This window comes from Conger conger, chromosome 6, assembly GCF_963514075.1.
Source record: "Conger conger chromosome 6, fConCon1.1, whole genome shotgun sequence".
Lineage (NCBI taxonomy): Eukaryota > Metazoa > Chordata > Actinopteri > Anguilliformes > Congridae > Conger > Conger conger.
Window position 1 is genome coordinate 24,255,918 of NC_083765.1, and position 20,076 is coordinate 24,275,993.

Consider the following 20,076-nt stretch of genomic DNA (forward strand, 5'->3'; position numbering starts at 1 on the left):
TGTCATAGCTAATAATATCCCACAATTATTATAGTTATGATGTTTGAGGAAAATGGTTATTCGTTTTATCTTGTCCATCTTAGAGAGGACATTTGTAAATGAAGCCTTTAACCTTTACATAGAATCTTGCTACAAGAGAAAAATCGATACCAGTAGTGAGTGGCGGGTGGGTGCGTTAGGGGGTGATGTTTCCGTGGTAACGTGGCCTCTCAAACGCACTAGAGCACTAGTATGTTGCAGAACTGACTGCACTTCACCACTACCACACAAAGGCAAATGCGTCTGGTGAGATATTCATGATAAAACGTGTGAATGAAGGCTTCATTGAACAGAAAGAAGTGTTAAAGAGATCTCTGTCTCTCCACAGCACTGAAGCTTGGAATCCTTATTAAGACGTATTCTATGCACCATATCTCCTCTTCCCATCACAGTAGGCAAATATATTTTCACCTGAATTGTCTTGTGAAAGAAAACCAGCAGACAGCACATTTTAATTAAACTATATTTTAACAATACCTCTATATGTTACAATAATGACCAGAAATCACAAAGGTAGATAGGAGTGGTTTTTTGTCAAAATTAATTCAATCTGTACTCTCACTTGTCATCGTAGGCACGACCCCCTTCGTAAACTGAAGCATTTACGCGTTTCAGCATTTCTGAAGGGGAAATATTCTATAAGTGCAAGGAGATAGACAAAGTTGTCAATCAGTCGTGAACCATGTCATGAAAAATCTTTTAAACAGTGATAGAAAATTTAATAATAGTTACACATGTAGAATAATAGTTTCCCACAGCTGTTCATCTACAAGACGCCAAACTGATTTATGTGAACCACAACATTCAAATACAGCACAGGGCCGCATTCAAGAGGAAGAGAGGGACCTCACATCTGCTCTGAAAAACACTGAACACAGTAACCCCCACCCCCCCAAAAAAAACAAACAAAAACAGGGTTTCTATATATAAAATGTGTTAACCCGAAAACGCATAATTAATACACTGTACTCGTAGAGAACATAAGGTAGTGCTGTTAAGGGTCCCTGTGGGAATGAGAAAACCATAGGCACCAGCACAACGATTTTTGGAAAACGAGTAACTTCATCAGGCTGTGTTCGAAAGCCCACAGAGTGTAGTAGTACATTTACATTTACACAAAATTCCATAGTCTAGCAGCAGTAATGCACCCTTTCCCAAAAGATTCCCGACCAAATAAGAAACAGTAATTTGGGAAGCACATTCTTTATGTGAATGACAAATTCAGACACACTTTGCCAGAAGAATCAACCAAAAAAAAAAAAAAAGAAGGTATCACTCATGCGAAATCCTCTAAAGACAGCAATCGTAAACTGAGTTTCTGTCTGGCATGATTTTGGGTGTTCCTCCCACAGTTCGTCACAAGTTCGCCAATCACAATTAGGAAAAGGGCCTTATGCACATACAATCTCGCACACTGCATTTCCAAAGCAACACGGGAATTATTACTGCGAAACATTTTCACCATTTTTACATGCTTCACTTGAAAACCTGATTTGTTTTCTTCCCGATGTTATAACCGCATCCATAGGATGTGCTTGTCTTTTTTCTTATAGTATATCACCATTCTTGTTTACACACGTCATTCTTTCATGCCTCGTCTAAGCTTAATTCACTTGATTCAATGCAATAGCGAGGGACCTAGAAATCTCCATTTAGAATTATAAGCCATAGTCAGCAAAATTAAATTGTGTGAATTTATGAAGGCATATATGAAAGTACAAATAATTATACTAATCTTGGACTCTGTCGTGGTTATAAAAGATGGGCCTTTGCTGCGGGACAGAAGAAACTGAACTGAGGCACTTTGTGACAATGTGCAGATCATGTATGTGCATATTGTGGCGAACAAAGTTTTCAAACTGACCTGAGATCATCATGAATCAACCGCATTTGACCATACGAGATTCCCTTTTTCTCTGCCAGTGTCACTGAGGGCTATGACTCGCTTGCTGTTCTGCTGTTCTGCCATTTGCCAGTGAGTTATCAGTGAGTTCCCCTCTAGCTGCACGAACCACACGCACAGACCTCAATTAGAGCTGAACCCCACCATCTGTCCATCAATTTATCTCTCTCCTCCTAGATAATGGTTAATTATTCTTCAATTATTCCTTATTCAGTTCAGTAATCTATGAACTCTCTGGTCTGAATCTGATTCCAGAACGCTGACACAAGAAAATTCCATCAGGCTGAGAGCTCCCGCCATTTTGTGTCTCCTATTTATCAGTCCCTTAATTTGATTGGTTCAGCAGGACACACTTTGGGACATGCTATCCCAGAACCCTCATGACGCCCACCCCTGTATCCAGCACAGCTGGTCCTGTCCAAGCCCTCAGTTGTCCACCCCGAGTTTAGACAGGCCTTGTCGGAACTCGTGGAGTTCATCGATCTTCCCGTCCAAGACGTCCATGAATTTCTTCAGCTCGACCCTCAGGTGACCCTGCTTGTCGTGATTGTCATCGATATCGGCCTGTAGGGACTCTATTCTGTCCTCCAGGTCTTTGTTCTTCATTTCGGCCACCTGTAACCACAAATAACATGATTATAATAATAATATGAATAATTTGTTATTTAGCTGACGCTTTTATCCAAAGCAACTTGCAGTTGATTAGATGAGGGGCCAATTAGGTAGGGGCAAATACCCCCTGGAGCAATGCGGGGTTAAGGGCCTTGCTCAATGGCCCAACAGCTGCTCTGATCTTATTGTGGCTATATCGGGTCCCAGTCGTGTACTTTAGCCACTAGGCTACAGGCTACCCCTTAGGAGCTGTAAAGTCATTGCAGCCGTTACAGCATTACTGTGCTGTAGGTTTGAGCGAGCCTGTCTGAGTGGCTCTACCAAAACACAGGTTCTGTTTCCTGGTAGTGCAGTGAGATGAAATATTTGAGGTATGCCAGTGTTGATTTTGGCATTGTATTTCTTCTCTGCGCTGGGTCTCCCTGTGATAGTTGTTATGGGCTCACTTCAAACTTAGAAACGGGACAAGATGGTGATTGTAAGCAGAGTGACTGTTGTTTAAAATTCTGTCCACTGACATTTGCATCAAAGGGGACCCCAATAGAAATATTAATATTGCATGATTAAAGAAATGAGGTGACAGCAACCTTTTCCTTTGGCAACAAAACAAAATGTTCTATTCATATCTATGCCACCAGGGACAGGCCCTGACAGACCTGGTGTTAAATGCCTGGCAGCGCTGCTAATGGCAAATACAATTTGAGGCCACAATGTCACCAGCCAATCATGTCTTACATACCATGACAAACAGATGTCATCCTGCAACTGATTTAAATTCTGCTTTCTATCCCTGAAAGCAGAAGTACTGATCTATATTGACTATATTTCAGTCTGATCCTTTTCAACTGGAGCTCCACACCTGAGTGCTATGCAACTGCTTTATTGGGGCTTTTTACAATTTTGTGGAATACTCCTATACAGATTATGTAATATCTGTCCTAACTTGGTAATAGTGTATGACAGGCTTGGCTCACTGTGATGATGTAATGTTGATGCATAATGTACCTCTAGTTTTTGTGTCATGGTGTCACATTCCTCCATGAGTTGGGGGATTATCTCTGCTTGCTTCCTCAGGTTCTCCAGTTCCTGAAAAACCCCAGACATTACATAGACTACATAATGTACATTAATACATTATGGCCACCTCAGACTGTGACCTGTACATTTATGGATGAAACCCCTTTGTACTGCTAAACTGTACATTTATCGATGAAACCCCTTTGTACTGCTAAACTGTACATTTATACATGAAACCTCATACTGCTAAACTGTACAATTATACATGAAACCCCCTCATACTGTAAACTGTAAATTTATACATGAAACCCCTTCATACTATAAGCATTTACATTTACAGATAAAACCTCCTCATTCTGCTCTACCAAAGAAACCGTACATTCATACATTCTTATAGGGAAGGGATACAGAGGAGCACTGCAATATATTATTCTGCCTGGGCTGTCCACAAACATAGGAGAACGGCTGGGCAGACTTGCTGTTAGCACAGCGCATTAGGAGACGGTGACTGCACAGATTAAATTCTGTATGAATCAGGGTAATCCTGCAAAAAGAAGCGCATAAAGCTTTCATGAGCCTAGTTAAGACTGTAATAATTGGTCAGGCTTCAAAATTACACACCCTCCCCCGGCCAAAAATAAATAAATAAATTACCCACAGGGCAGTGCTGTCAAATCAGAAGTTATTAAGGCGGACAGGAAGTGTAGGGACGAGACACGATGGGGCCAGTAATTGACGGTCACATTCACTCCCCTCTCTGAGTGGGTTTAGTGCAGCAGAGCTCTGAGTGCTCGGGGACCAGCCCATGGTGCCTGCGTGCTTCCGTGTCCCCCCAGTGATAACTGGGTGGAGAAGAGCCGATGCTGCCCACATGTTCCCCTGTTATGCAACCGGCTGAGTCCTGTTCGCAGTGTTCCCTTTCCTTCATCCCGTCTGCTCACGTAGTAAGTACTCAATCTCGTATCACTGGGAATGTTCATGTTAGAATCGGAACGCTAACTGCATTCCTACCCTGGTTGAAGTACGTAATGTGCTGCTAACACTGTTTGTAATAGGAGTATTCAGGAGTATAGAAGTTTATATTTTCATGAGTGTAACATTCTCCCTTCAACTTGCTGACCCTGTTCTGTAGCAAAGATTCCATGTTGAACATGACACCGGACATTACTGGGGTGGCACGCATTCCAGCCCCATACGCTCACCGTTCCCAGCGTATCCAGAGGGGATTTCTACTGTAGATGCTAACAAAAGGTACTGCACTGCCGCGTGCAGTGCTTTTTCTGAGGATCAGCAGTCTGCATGTAGGCTCAGAGGAGGGGGATTTATCCGGCTGGCGTGGCTATTTGACACGGCAGACTCCCTGCAGGAGAGCAGGACAGTGCGGGATCGGGAGCTGCCGTGCTGTGGGTGAGACAGCAGCTGCCACCATCTGATCCCCCGCCACAGCGCTAAATAAGGCCCCTGTCGAGCTGCTGAGTGTGACGCACACGTCCCTGCGGGAAGGGGAGACCGCTCGGAGGGCTGAGCTAAAGTCAATGCTAATGAAATGGCTGTCTCCAGGCAGGGATAGCGTTTAGCCATTAATGAACACGGGTCAAACTAAAGCTCTGCCACGGCAAGGCCAGATCCTAATTAAGGCTACCGGCAGTGCCGGAGCCACCAGGTGGGGCCTCTGCCTGCTGCGAATGGAGGATGGAGACGGTGGAGTAATGATCCAAAGGTGCTCCTGCTTCACACTGCTTATTTTCATCATCAGATGGCAGACAAATCATTAAAATGCCTCCTACTGTCATGAAAAATATTTTTTGGGAAAAAAAATTGTATTCCATATTTCTTTCATTTTTCTGTCCAGCTTGGAATCCACAGTAGTGACTGTTAGAAATATGGTTTTCAATTCAGTGTAAAGTATAATTCCTTCTGTTTTGGTATAAGATCACATTCACGATCCATTTCAGCATACAGTGACATGGTAATAGTGCTACACTGTGACATGGTGGTGGGGAAGCAGTTGCTTGTTTGTAGAGCATACGAACCGGGCAGGTTTTATGGAGGTGTTCAGACCATCGTGAGCTAACACGGTCTTCCAAACACAGGGACGTTGTGCAAGTTATTTGTTGTTTTCTCTACAGCTGTTGGTCAATTTCACATGTTTTAGTCTCTGAGATAGTGAATAAGCAACCATAATCATGGTTCTCAGGAGATAAACTACCATTGAACGGCCATCTGTTCGGAACACAGTGAGTATACGTTACCAACTAGCTGGTTGACCAGCTCATACCCGGCTGATACAGCTTTATGACCAGCTTGACCAGCTCACTTCTCAAGCTGGGTTTTACAGCAGGGGATAACTGTTTCGCTGTGCACTCCCAGTCTTAGTCTGTGAAACTTGTGGTTACAAGGCCAAGCCTGTCCCTGTAATAAGCACTTTTGGGGCCTGCATCTCTGAAGTCCCAAAATAAAGCTATTTCAAAGAAGGATATATTAAATATTGAATGAGATCTACGAAAGCAGCGCAGGCAAGCAATCCCAGCGATTTCCGCAAGGGTGGGATGTCTGCATTATCCAAATTATTAAAAGACGTTAAATCATAATAAAAATAATAAAAATAAAAATATCATCACAACGTTTCAAGCTAATAAGCTCATTCTTTTGTTGTGAAATGTGAGTTCCAGTATGCCTTCTAAACTTGAAAGGCAATTGATCTAATTTATTATTCAAAGTGAACTACACCACCATCTCATATACCATATATCATCCAAAACTGGCCCATTCAAACTGTAACTGCTATGCTCTTTCATTTGCACGGCTTGCACTTCCAAGTCAAAGCGAGGACCTCACTTAATTAAGCATTCTCCAAGAACCACTGACAACACAGGCAAGATTAACTACTTACTGTATTTCACAGATATTTATGAGGCATACTTGTCCGATGGCATGAAAGCGTTTCATGACAGGAGGAAAATTGTGTTCAATAACAAAAGAGAACTTCAGCCCTTGGATTGGTGGGGAAAGTGCCAGCACGGTATGTGTGTGAAAATGAAAATGTGTACCAGGCTGTAGAAGGAATATGGGCCAAGTGCCTGTTACGTCACTGACTGACTATCCATGGGCATATGAAAAGCGTTTTGGAGACACGGAAGCCGAGTGTGGATCCTCCACTGAGCGTGTGAGGACGTAGTGACGTAATCTGTCCCTGATTCATCTAAGTATTGCTGTATTGTCCTAATAACAAAGAAAATCGGCACATGGGGAGAAAAAAACACTGATGAAAAATGATTGACTTTGTGTTTTTACCCTATTTTTACCATTAACTTAACATTGAAAACATAAAAAGCCTACACTGGAGCCAACCACAGTGGTGCGAGTGAGGAGCATCTCTGAACAAGACCGGGAAATGAAGCCCGGTTTCGGCCGCTTGATTTGCTTGGTTAGCGACTGGAAGGCCTCACCTGCTCCTTTTCCTGAAGCTCAGACTCCAGTTCCTGCACTCGTTCCGTCAGCTGGGCGTTCTTCTCCTTCTCCTGATTGGCCGCCTCGCACTGCGCCTCCAGCTCCGTGATCTGCAGCACGTGGGACAGCACCTCATCAACAACATCCCCAACTGTCATTCGGGAAGGGAAGTTTACAGAATCCCCTCATGGGCAGTGGGATCAGAGAACTGTAGCTCTGCTGGCTAGCCAGGTTTGCACTGTGATACAAAAGTCAGAGGACTGGGCCCCGTCCCATTAAGCAGGATTATTTGAGTTAGCCGGATAGCTACACAATTTTTTGTACATCAGTCTGTGTTCCATATTTGGGTGGGGTCCCAGTTTTGCTCACAGCAGTTATCTGTAACTCCGTAATCCTGCTTTGTGGAACAGGCCCCCAGGTCTCTGTGACAACATAACAAGACCTCAATATTATGGGAGTCCAAAATTTCTAAATCCATTTTGTCATTTAGAATTACAATTGAATATGACAACTGTAATGAATATATTTCTTCACATATGCCACAAAAACAAGTTCTATTTCGAAAGCAGGTGCGCATAACTCCCCTTTCTGGTTGAGCTGGAGAAGCTGACAGATTTCCACCTGCTCTTACTGTGATTTAGTTTCAACTCATGGTGGATTACTGTGGATTTCAGCAAGCTTCGGATTTCCATTTCAAACTGAAACATGCAGCATGGGGTCCACATTCCCGTGTGAATACTCTGTATTCTGACCCGAAGTGAGGGAAGCAGACCTTTTCCCTGAGTTGGTTGCTCTCCTCCTTGCACGTGGCCAGCTGCTTCTTCCATGTTTCCACGTTGTTGGTGGACTCCTTCAATGCCTCCACAAGACGAGCGTTGCTTTCCCTCAAGGTCTGTAGCTCTGTCTCCCACTTTTTGGCATTAGTGTTGCTGAGAGACAGGAGAGCAGAGTGTGAGGAAATGTGGGATGAAATCATCTTGGAAATCTTCCATAGTCTAATTACTGCACAGTATAACAAGGCTTTATTAGCATCCATAACATATGAACATGCTGGATAATGGAACATCACTGATTTATATTATTAGATACTCACAACAAGTGAACAGAGACTTGAAAAGCGCATGCTTTTTACTATTCATTTTGTTCAGCCTGCTTCATCAATAGTGGAAGAGCTAAGGAGCTTGCCTAACAGGAGAACTAATCAACAGAACATAACCGATTATCTGACTAACTGATTATATAATATTGATACATGATATCAGATATCAGAATGCTATCCTCGGTGATGTCAGAATGCTCAACAGTAAGTGTAGAAAGTCTTCTGCACAGTGTCCAGTGTGCCTTTCACTGTCATCAAAGTGCATTTGAGAAGTGGCTACTGCACTTCTTGAAGCTGCTGCCTTGGTTATTCTCTTCACCTGGTTTAGTTGTGTGCTCTGCCCTGTACCAGCCTTGCTGCTGTATTACTTCACTGAGATCCCCTTTATTTTGTGTATCATTTGATACATGTTTCCATAATCACCTGAGAGCCAACTACCATTAAATCAGATTGACGGCAATATCCAGCTGGTCTTGAGCACATTATCACTGTGTATCAAGGTACAGGGTATATAAGAGTAGCAACTTGCTGGCAAGGCAGGCATTATGGAAATGTCAATAAAATGTAGGGAAGCTTTTAGTACACAGATCAATTATAACTTTCCAAAGTGCACTGAATGGGCTTAACTGCTGTTCCAGTCCATCAAGCTGTGGTAAGTACAAACTAATGACTGTTCATGAAATGATTTTGTAAATAAACGGTTAATTTAAGAGAAATTATATGATAAAGCGAGTCTAACTGCATTTGAAGTTTTTGTTGTCAGTTCTTGCTTCCTTTCATTCCCCGGCCATTCCACAGCAAGCTTTTGCCATTTTGTTTGCAGAAGCGATTGCTGCCATCTTTCTTGCCAGTGGGAATGTGCACTGCAGTTGCTCCCGTGGATTGATGAGGTCAATGGAAGCACCACAATGGGCCATTTCACACAATATGTCTTCATAAAAGGCATTAAGCAAGCTTTACTGGTTACTCAAGAAGTTGTCATTTCCCTCATTTCCCATTTTGGTGTGCTTAGAGGCTCCATAATTTTGTTATTTTCTCTGATGCCTGATGTTTGGAGCAATCACTCTACTCTAGTATCTCCTAGGGGACCCTACCCAAAAAACAGCTTGGGGATTGATAGGCCCACTCAACATTGTGCAGTTGGAGCTCTTATTTGCTGCTTAATGTGAGTGAGAGTTGTGGAGCTCCTTTTATCCCTTCGGAGTGCTCCTACTAGTGTATGATGTGGACTGTAGCAGCCTTTCATTGCCCATTACAGCGCTCCCTGGCTACTTGAGGGAGCTTGGCATCTCTTTCCACCTCCCCACAGGGCTCTCCTCTAAGCATATGTGGAAAATGAAAGGGCTATGTTTACTTCTTCTGTCTCCCTCACTGGAAGCCCACTGGGCTGGCTATCCCATTTTCCCTCCCAGTAGGAGGGCTCCTTCTCCTGGTTTCCAGGTTACCAGTGCTCATTGGACTGGTGATGTCCCAAAGCTCACCTGGTACTATTGCAAAACATCCTTGTGTGAGGCTTCATTTTGTAACTCTTGTAAGTCTTAATTGAGCCTAACTGAATCTGTATGGGGATTTTGGTCAGTGGTTTCAAGCACAAAAGGTCTTTACAAAATGAAAGAAAAAGGCAAGTGTTTTTGGATGTAACCGGCAATGATAATGGTGCCGGTAACTATTCACATACCGAATGTGCTTCGTCTGACCTTCTAAGCACGGGAGTTAATGGTCAAGTTCTTTTGAACTGCTTTATGAAATGTTCATATTAATTTCCAGTTCCAAGTGGATATGCATATTAAGCAATAACTGTATTGAAGTATACACGAGTTGGCTTTTAAATCATATCACAATTTAATATTACTACAGGACTACTGTAGCTTGAAGGTGTAATTGGTAACATTGTGAAACCATAATCTCAGCCCCCTGACTGTTTACTTTGACACTGCTATACACTTTGACACTTGGCTTCACCACAGTACTGATTGTGCCAGTTTTTTTGTTGCTGTCACTGTGTGATATTTGTCAACCTGCCCTTAACATGTCACACATATGAGGACGTTACATAACAGAGTATCCCTTCGAGGCATTTTCCATTTTGCCTTGTTGTTCCCTGGTGCATGATTTATCATATCTGCTCGATTCCCCCTAAGGGCCACTCACACTGTGTATGCCATGTGCTTTGGATGCTGCACTGCTGCAGTATCAGCGCATCACTGTCACACGTTACCTATGCCCGGCATAGAGTAAAACAAGCATAGCAATGTCGAGGCCTGGTATGAGGTCCAAGATCCAAGAACATCAACACCTGCCATCTTGTGCATCGCTGTCCCTCCTGACAACACCCCTCTATAGCAGAGTATAGTGTGCAAAGTGACACTAGCGCTCTGCTGGATAAATACTGTCAAGTGAGCCAAAGATAAGATGGACTATTCCATTTCTGTTTGTACAGTCACTCTTAAATGTTAGTCCAACAATTGTGGCAATTCTGGGGCACCACTGCTGGTTAATATTCATTATACTGTACAACAGTTAGTTCCAACCTCGTATTATGACTCGCTGAGAGACATTTGAAGAAGTGCCATTATCTCACATTAAGTCATTCCTAACTTAGCAAAACTTTGTTACTTTGTTTACATTTGGTTGATTCATTGTATCAGAGATGTCATAAACTCGTAACCTACCAACACTTCAGAAGCGCTCTGCTCTGTTGTTAAAACAGCATAATAAAAAAAAGTTTGAATCTGAGTTCCTGTATTGGAATAAAAAATATTTTAAAAAATATATATATATAAACGTATTGGTAAAACTGTTGGGTAACTGCAATAATACACTCAAAGTCGTGCCTTACTGTGAAATATTGGCACTGCTGCGCTGATCTACAGTGCTAATATCTCACGATAAATCACTCCTCATGTATTATTCGATAACTAACACCTTGGCTAACCTAGGGAAAATGGCTAAATGTAGGTGTTGTTTTCTACACTCATGGTCCACGAGACTGCTTGGTAGCTGTGGACACAAACAGCAGTAAAACTCTCTCTGTCCTCCAGAATTTTGCTGCAGGATGTGAGAAGCGCGGGCCCGTGTCTGAGGGAGGGTACCTCTGCTCGACGGCAGTCTTCAGGCGATCATTCTCGCTCTTCAGAAGCGCGTCTACAGGCCCCACGTGAGAGATCTTCTCATCGTCCGTGCCGTTGATGCTGGAGGCCTGAGTGGATGAAGGGGTGTCACGGCCAGATTCCTGCAGCAGAAGAGGAGAGAGGAGAATGTAAGGAGACGGAAAAGCATGTTGCTGGTTTCTCCCTGAAAGCATCCAACCTTTTCAGGCCATAGTCCAGCAACAGCACCACTGCAACATACAAGAGACATCGCAGGTCACAGTGACGTTTGGTTTATACACTGTCACTGTGGTGACTGTGACAGTGTATAACTGGGTGACTGGAGTGCATTTATATAATTTTGCTAAGGACACGTCAGACGACAGTCAAACTTTTTTTGCAAACTTTCTGCAATTTCTATCAAGCTACACTCGCTGGACTATAAACTGGTCTTTTCCCAGCATACTTTCAGAAGTGAGTATGCTTGTGAATATGTCATTGAATCGAGGAAACTATTTCTGTTTTCATAGCTTCTGTCAGAATCACTGATCCCAATTTGGCCAACTACCATCTCATTCTATATCAGGTTCTCTAATCTGGGAGAAAAGGCTGATTACAGTGTTGGCAATTTACTGTCATTTCTGCCGCTTACAGACTGTGAAGAGATACACTGAACTACAGAGATAATGACCGTGTTTGCAAAGGCTGCTCTAATTTAATGGACAAAAAATAACTAGCAGCTAATTTCACAGGTATTATGAGCATTAAGATTGCTTTTCCACACGTTAGCAAACCATCAACAGGATAACTACCCCTGGGGTCTTGAGGTTTGAGAGCATGATTAATCTGGTGCCATCACAGACACCTGATAGCCCTATCTGTAGGTCTGCTACTGCGCAATCAGTATCCAGTTATTTTCAGAAGTGGGAGATGATCTCGCAGATCAACTCCTGGTAAGCAATATGTGCCACCTCAGATTCTGCTTAGCAACTTTGCTAACACAAGTAATTTGTTTGTTATAATGACAAATATCGAATTGAGGGTTGCTGGGTTTAAGAGGCAAGCGAGCTGAGGCCTTGGACAAACAAGGGTTAAACAAAATCCAACTGGAAGTAAAATAGTAAATTGCTTACTCATCAATACACAATCGATCTACCTGGGAATGATTACTTGAGGTTTCCATTTTGTCTTGAGATTTGTCCCGTGCAAGTTTTGCTGCCTCTTTGACTTCCAGGAATTTTTCAGCAAACTGTAATAAATAGAATCAGGTAACAGGTAATAGTGCTATGCAGAAGAAAACAGTAAAATGTTAATAATGTGCTCTTCATTCACTCTTGGCTAGAAGCAGGACAGAAAATGACACAGGTATATCTGATTACTGTAAAGAATTCCAAAAATTTCCACTAACTTTTGCCAACTGCTGTTCCGAAGCGAATCCAAGGCCAAAGACAGTATTGGCCCTGCTGTCGGCCCATTGGCCAAACTTCTGCGAGGTCTTCGTGAAGGTCATGTTGGGCGTAATCGTGCTGTTGATGATCACCTGTTGGAATGAGCCATAAACATTCAGGTAACTTGCCAGTAATTTACAATAATGGCATCCAGGTTTAACCACTCAGTTCGCAGAAACAATCTTTGCTGATTAAGTTTAGGATCTAATGCATGCTAGTAGGAAATGGGAGATGAATGAGCTTGGGTTCACTGGAATCACATTCTTGCATCTCGTTTAGTGCCCATCTGATGAAAGCTTGTCAGATTCCAAAAGGTTGAATGTCATTCAAAAATGACGTGACATTACAGTACGCATAAAGCTATTTAGATGTGGTCTCCAAGGAGACCCAGCCCCACCTCCCCACCCCCGGCCCCCTCGCTAAGGCAATGCAATGCAGCAGTTTTCACGAGCTACACAGCTGCAGCCTGCTGTTGAATGCTCCTATTGACTCATGGGAGTACAATACGCTTTTGTAGTTCTGCTGAGCCCCACACGTCCCGACACAGACATCCCCACATAAATCTGCTCCCTCCAGCCTCCGCTGTTCGCCTACACAGGGGCAGAATGAGCGCACATCACCCCCTCCCTGCCCAGAGGCATCATTGGGGCTAAACTGGGCCACAGTGAAAAAGGACAAACTGAAACAAGAGCCGAACTGATAAAAACAGTGGAGCATACGACTCTGTAAAACAGAATTAAACCTTAAGTGAAAAGAAGGCAGCTTTAAAATAAACACCTACTTTGAATCATGTTCAACCACTTCAGCTTTACACAGAAATAAAGTGACAGTGGAGGTACATTTTTGTTAAGGACCAAATTTCCCAAATGTACCCTGAAAGTACAATAATGTTCTCCTTGGATACAAATGAGTATGTATTCCAAGCAAAAATGGTAAAAAAGGATTATACCCTTACCAAGCACTTCATTAGGAACATTTTTACTTTATTACACCTACTTATTCATGCAATTATCAAATCAGTCAATTGTGTGGCAGCGGTGCAATGCATACAATCATGTAAATACAGGTCAGGAGCTTCAGTTAATGTTCACAACAAGCATGGGGGAAAAATTTGATCCAAGTGACCGTGGAATGATTGTTGCTGGCAGACAGGGTGGTTTGAGTATCTCAGAAACTGCTGATCTCCTGGGATTTTCACGCACACTAGTCTCTAGAGTTTGCAAAAAATGGTGCAAAAAACAAAACAAAATCCAGAGAGCAGCAGAAACGCCTTGTTCATGAGAGACATCAGAGGAGAATGGCCAGACTGGTCAAAGCTGATAGGAAGGGGACAGTAATGCAAATAACCACACATCACAACAGTGGTGTGCAGAAGAGCATCTCTGAACACAAATAACCACACATTACAACAGTGGTGTGCAGAAGAGCATCTGTGAACACAAATAACCACACATTACAACAGTGGTGTGCAGAAGAGCATCTCTGAACACAAATAACCACACATTACAACAGTGGAGAGCAGAAGAGCATCTCTGAACACAAATAACCACACATTACAACAGTGGTATGCAGAAGAGCATCTCTGAACACAAATAACCACACATTACAACAGTGGTGTGCAGAAGAGCATCTCTGAACACACAAAGCATCATAACTCTAAGTTGCTACAGCAGTAGAAGTCTAAAAAATAAGTGTAATAATTACCTAATAAAGTGCTTGATGAGTGTATATTGCCCTTTATTTCTGAGAGTGTGAGTTACACAGATCTCCAAAACAGTTAACTATTCTTTATGTTAGCAAAATGTGCTCTGCTTTATGTCTACTGTATGCCTAAAATATATAACATAATTTGTCTGATATATAGTAGGACATACTGGGGTAATGACAATGGCCTATTTTAATGAGATATCACTGACACAGTTTCTACGGTTATAATGTTGGCAAATAGTAAATAACAGCTAGTATATTCAATGAATATTTAATATATTTTACATCATAAATAGAAATATAGCTCAATTTACAGGAAGTATCACAATTAAAATCAACGGACAGAAGACAAAGACAATAGGACAAAGACAAAGAAGACAAAGATCTGAGACAAATATGGGAAATTTCAACAAAACCCCCACAGTAATAACCTGTACATTGTACACTGCTCTTTATTCATACATTATAGTAAATATAAATGATCCCGCTAACAAATATTAAAAGGGGATGCAGCCCTTACAGCTATCTTATACAGATTAATGTATCCACTTTACATTAATATTCATGCATTTTATAGCAAGACAGGAAGCAAGAGGTGTAAAAATCCTGCTGTTACCAGCAACTCTCTACTGAAGGCGGTGAAAGAAAACGTCGACCTAAGCTTCGTTCTACGGGATTATCCAGACAGTGGAGGTGCTCTGAGTGAAGCCTTGTGTGGCTCGATGGAAGTTTGTGCTGGAGTCTGTGGGTGCCTGGGCATTATCGCCGTGCAGCACAGGAACCTCAAAATGAAGTCTGCAAAATAGGAGCTGCCTTCCCTCCCCTCTCCCCGCACAACAGGAGGCGGCGATGCAAATTACCCGACTATTAACTGAGAACACAAGACAGTTTAATGATGATGCATCCCTCATCTCATGGCACCACGGATTCCGCATCTGTCTGAAAGCATGACCCCAAAGTATAAATTACTGCCAGTGCCAGCAGACTTTCTACCTCCCCCACAGTTTTGTGTTTTTGGTTAATGTAGTTTCATTTGTATCCATCTCTCCATTTTTAGGGCAATGACTACACAGCTCAGCCGGCGGACTGGATGAGCCACTCTAGCCACACGGGTGGCACTGCTGACTTCCCTGGCAAGGCTATAACATGGCACCCACCTCCTGTCTCTGCAAAGCACTGACTCATTATAAAAAGACAAATTTGCTAGTCCACTATCTGAGAGCATAAAATCCAATATATCAATATAGCAAACAATGGCAGAATAACCATTGAAGACATTCACAAAACACAGAGGGATGCTTACTTTCAAAAGTTTTGACAGAAAACAAATGCTGACAATCTCACAGTAAATTAAGTTTAGTGGAAACATTATTAGCACCCCTTGCTGTTCCCTCTTATTGGCAGAAGATAATAATTTAACGGCTCACTTATTGCCGTCTGTGTGGAGGCGGATTCTTGGGCTAGGTCAGGGACAGATGTGCTTGGCTCCCGATGTGATAAATGTGGATTTGTGCCATACATAAACACTGAAGCAATAAGAGCTTTCACTGACTTCCTGGGGGATGTGAATTGTTAAATTCCTGTAAAATTCTTCGCTCCTGCAAAATGATTTTGCACTGCATTTCCACACCTAGCATTGAACAATTTCCAATATATTATTCAACAACCACAGGTCAATCTGCATAAGTCCAACATTTCTTTTGATATTAAAAACATCAATAAACTGATATGAAGAAAATCATAGCTAATGTATAGCAATAAATAAGCATATCATGTCAGATATATGGGCATAAGGTTACAGCAATGCCTGTTGTCACCTGGGATGCAGAGCCACACCCATGTATTGGTCATTCACACTGACTCACATACATCTTGCTGTCACCAGAAACCTGAAGATAATGACTTGGCCTTACTCTTAGCAAAAGTTCTCAAAAAAAATCTGTAAACAACACAATTAACTTTTCAACAATGCCAATCCATATCTTCTAACATTACAAAGGAAATAATTATATTATGTGGCATAATGTGGAAGACACTACAGTTTTCAGTAATCCCGCAGTGGTAGCAAATTTGAGAATTATGGGCATTATGGACAAATTTCCTGAAACACAAAATAATCTGATCTACGATGAAGAGTAGGATTTAAAAAATCAGAATGATTTTGTTTCAACTTCTTGTGGTCTTAAAACAAATATTTCCTTGCTTCAAGGAACTCCAATATTCTGTATAAATGGTTACCATAAGTACAATGACAGCAGAATGTAAAACTTGAAATTCAGTTGTAAAGAATGTGGGACATTTTTTGTTGCTAGAACAAACAGCAGTCAAAAGCAGCTCCTCCCAAAAATTTAAATAGCCTTTTCCTTCAAGGCCCTAAAATACTGGAACGAATTTCCCCATCATATGGGAATCAACTATGGGACAGTACATTTTACACTGATAGTGTACACTGCTGTTCTCTACAACAATGTTCATCAGTGTTCTCTTCTAAACTTTGTTATAGTTGAATTAACACAATTTTGCTGCACAATCGTGCTGTACAATCAACAATGTCCATCAACCGAGCTGATCAGCCTGTTCCTTTCCTCTGTCTGTCCTGAGACACCAGCTGCTTTACTCATTACTTCCCTCATGGCTTTGTGGGCAGCTTCGTGGTTAAGGTGCCTACAGCCTCGTGGTTAAGGTGCCTGCAGCCTCGTGGTTAAGGTGCCTACAGCCTCATGGTTAAGGTGCCTGCAGCCGCCTGGCTAAGGTGCCTGCAGCCTCGTGGTTAAGTTGCTTCACTGGGACCTGGAAGCCCCAGTGTACACTCACTATTAGATCCGTGTAGCTGTTGGAAGCTTGAGGCCCTTAACCCCATATTGCAGGATGGGTTGGCCCCTGTTTAGTCTGGTCAGCTGTAAGTAATTTTGTATAAAAGTATCAGCTAAATAACTGTAAAGTAATGCTCCCATAGCTAATGCTGATGTTCCTTCCTGTCACATTGGCATAGGCTGAATTACGATGGTATAGATACGTATATTACAACACCACTATAGTTATCCACATACTGCATCCCACTGCTAGATGCCATGGATATCCCACATCTATTTCAACACCTACATTATGCCAGATCTGCGGCAGACTAATCCACTCAGCCTCTGATCAACAAAGAGGCCGTGTTGTGTTCCAGAAATCTCTTCCCGCTTTCCCCTTCCTCACTGAATAACTAAAAGAACTGTGAATTGTGTGCATCTGTTGCCTTTTCGAGTTCAAGTTTACAAAGTGTTTTTTTTTTCTTCATGCCTTAACAGTCTGTTTAACTGAGCAACATCATTGTTCTATGGGTTCTTTCTTGAAGTGCCAGTTGAAAAGGCTACAGTTTCCTTGGCTAACGCAAAGGGACCATGGGGAAATGAATCTGTTCTCTTCATTAACCCCTAAATTTCAAGCTTGCAAATTATAGGGGCGACTTTGGCTCAGGTGGTAAGAGCCGTTGTCTGGCTGTCTGAGGGTTGCTGGTTCAATGCCCCACCAGGGCTGGGTTGAAGTCTCCCTGAGCAAGACCCCTAACCTCTAAATGCTCCTGATGAGCTGGTTGGTGCCTTGCATGGCAGCAAATTGCTGTTGGTGTCTATGAATGGGTGAACAAGGAGCATCAGTTAATAAAGGTGCCATATAAATTCCAACCATTTACCATTTACATACCCAAAATAAAATGGTTACTATTCTTGAACCCTTTTGACTACAGGCATAATCCTGGTCCTTTTCTGAAAGGTAACCATTTGGGGTTTGTTTTCGTAAAATATTACCAAAATAAAGTTTCAGAAGCTCGAATACAGTAAAAGTGGAAGCTTTTTTTCCTCACTGAACATAGTCTGTTTTTGAGAGGATACAGATTATTGTGTCTTTGGCTGGTGCGCTTAGAGACACAATGCAGCGACAGCGACAGCACTGGACAAATGCCCTTTAAAATCATGTTCCTGGGCGCCTATAAAAAAATAGATAATATCATTCTTACGTACAAGTACTGTTGTAGAAGTATGCAATGGTGACTTGGACAACAATGATAATTCCTCCAGAGAAATGACATCTTGCAATCGAGTATACAGGTAGAACCGTGAGTTTTAACCCTTTCAAATGGTATATCCTGTTATCATAGAAAATTGCACAGTGAAAAAAGGAATGAATGCATAGACTTAAAGGGTTAAAGCGAAAAGCTCTTTTGTGACTTTCACATCATGCCAAAGTAAATTATTTTTATCATACATTATACAGTACCCTACAGCTGTAAGGTGTTGCTTAAAGGAATCTTTCATTCTGTTTCATTGCTCCTCCTTTCAAGATACAACCTCTGTAACTCACATGGTACAAAAAGCCCTATTAGCCACTCTCTCACGTGTTTTGTTTGGAGGATACTATGAAAAGTAATTTAATTGACTAAGTGCTTATTGGAAGAACTAATACATTATTAGCCTTATATTTTGGAAATATAGTTCTACGTACAGTTAGGCACATGATCCTGATATTAGACATTACGTTTTAACATTCTATACATGTAATGATATACTGCATTTACAATTCAATCTGTAAAATCCATAAAGACTAAAATATAACAAAAAATATTTATGGAAAATTGGAACTCATGTGCGACCTTGTGCCCTTTACAGAAAGCCATCTCCATGTCCTTGAATAATCACTGCTTTGAACACAAAAGGAGTCATCCTCATTGTTAGCAGTGAAATCTAATTCTACCCTTGCTGATGTTGTAATGAACAACCTCACATTTTGCAGTAAGGTCTTACTCCACCAGAGGAACATAGGGTGATCCCTTTGTCATTCTCATCTCCCGTAAGTGGTCTGTAATAGGAAAATCATCTGCGCAGACATTGATTCATGGCAATAATCCAGTTTTTATGAGTAAAAGCACCAATCTTCCCATCGTTTTCTCCTCCTCCAGCTACTCCAGCTTGTCTTCCTCACACCGAGGTCTCCTAACAGCTCATTGATCGATGTTACTTTGGTGCATACACTGAAGGTGCAAAAGATAAAATCTCTCTTTTTCTCTAGCGTATGACATTTCCTTCAATATACACAGCAATGGAGAGGAAGTCCATGCACAGAACAATAGTGACATAAACAGTAAATGACAAAAAACCTGTATTTAGTTATTTACCAAAGTGATTTGGGCACGGTATCGATGCATACTGTCCACACCCCAAATTTTTTTATATCCATCATGGTGAAGGCACAGTGAGTACGTGTTTACTTATTTGTTATCAAGTTCATATATACATAGATTTATATACTTAAATTAAATGAAATTACATTATTGTATATTTTTATATAAATTGTACATCTTTATATTGTACATTGTACACATCCGTGATAGAATTGCATAAAACAGCAGCATTTCAAGCAACCATTACTATTACTTGTTAAAAACCTCACCAACAGAGTATAAAGAAAAGGAACAAATAAATAAGTTGTTTTTGACAGCAAGAAAAGCAGGGCAGAAAATGCAAATGCTGCGTTAGAAAAGGTGTCTGAACCTGCTGTGGGTGGCGGCATATTCTCCACACAGGGAGTTAATGGAAAGAACAAAAAAGGAGTCTTTAGTGTTTATTTTAACTGTCATTCCGCTGGTAATGTAAAAAAAGTCTTCTTAAGAATATAGCAGCTCAGAGGACTGAATCACCATGATAAAAGACAAAAAGTCTCTAAGCAAAACTT

General features: G+C 41.7%; 1 protein-coding gene across 1 annotated transcript in view; it reads right to left on the reverse strand.

Annotated features, from left to right (window-relative positions):
• Positions 1-488: 488 nt before the first annotated feature.
• homer2 (homer scaffold protein 2) overlaps positions 489-20,076 on the reverse strand; it is a 38,628-nt gene continuing 19,040 nt past the window's right edge. The window contains exons 3-9 of the mRNA XM_061247115.1: positions 12,618-12,749; positions 12,366-12,458; positions 11,213-11,352; positions 7,794-7,950; positions 7,021-7,131; positions 3,560-3,640; positions 489-2,557 (exon numbers count right to left, since the gene is read on the reverse strand). Coding sequence (XP_061103099.1) covers positions 2,369-2,557; positions 3,560-3,640; positions 7,021-7,131; positions 7,794-7,950; positions 11,213-11,352; positions 12,366-12,458; positions 12,618-12,749 — 903 coding nt within the window. The 3' untranslated portion in view covers positions 489-2,368. The remainder of the gene's footprint in view (positions 2,558-3,559; positions 3,641-7,020; positions 7,132-7,793; positions 7,951-11,212; positions 11,353-12,365; positions 12,459-12,617; positions 12,750-20,076) is intronic.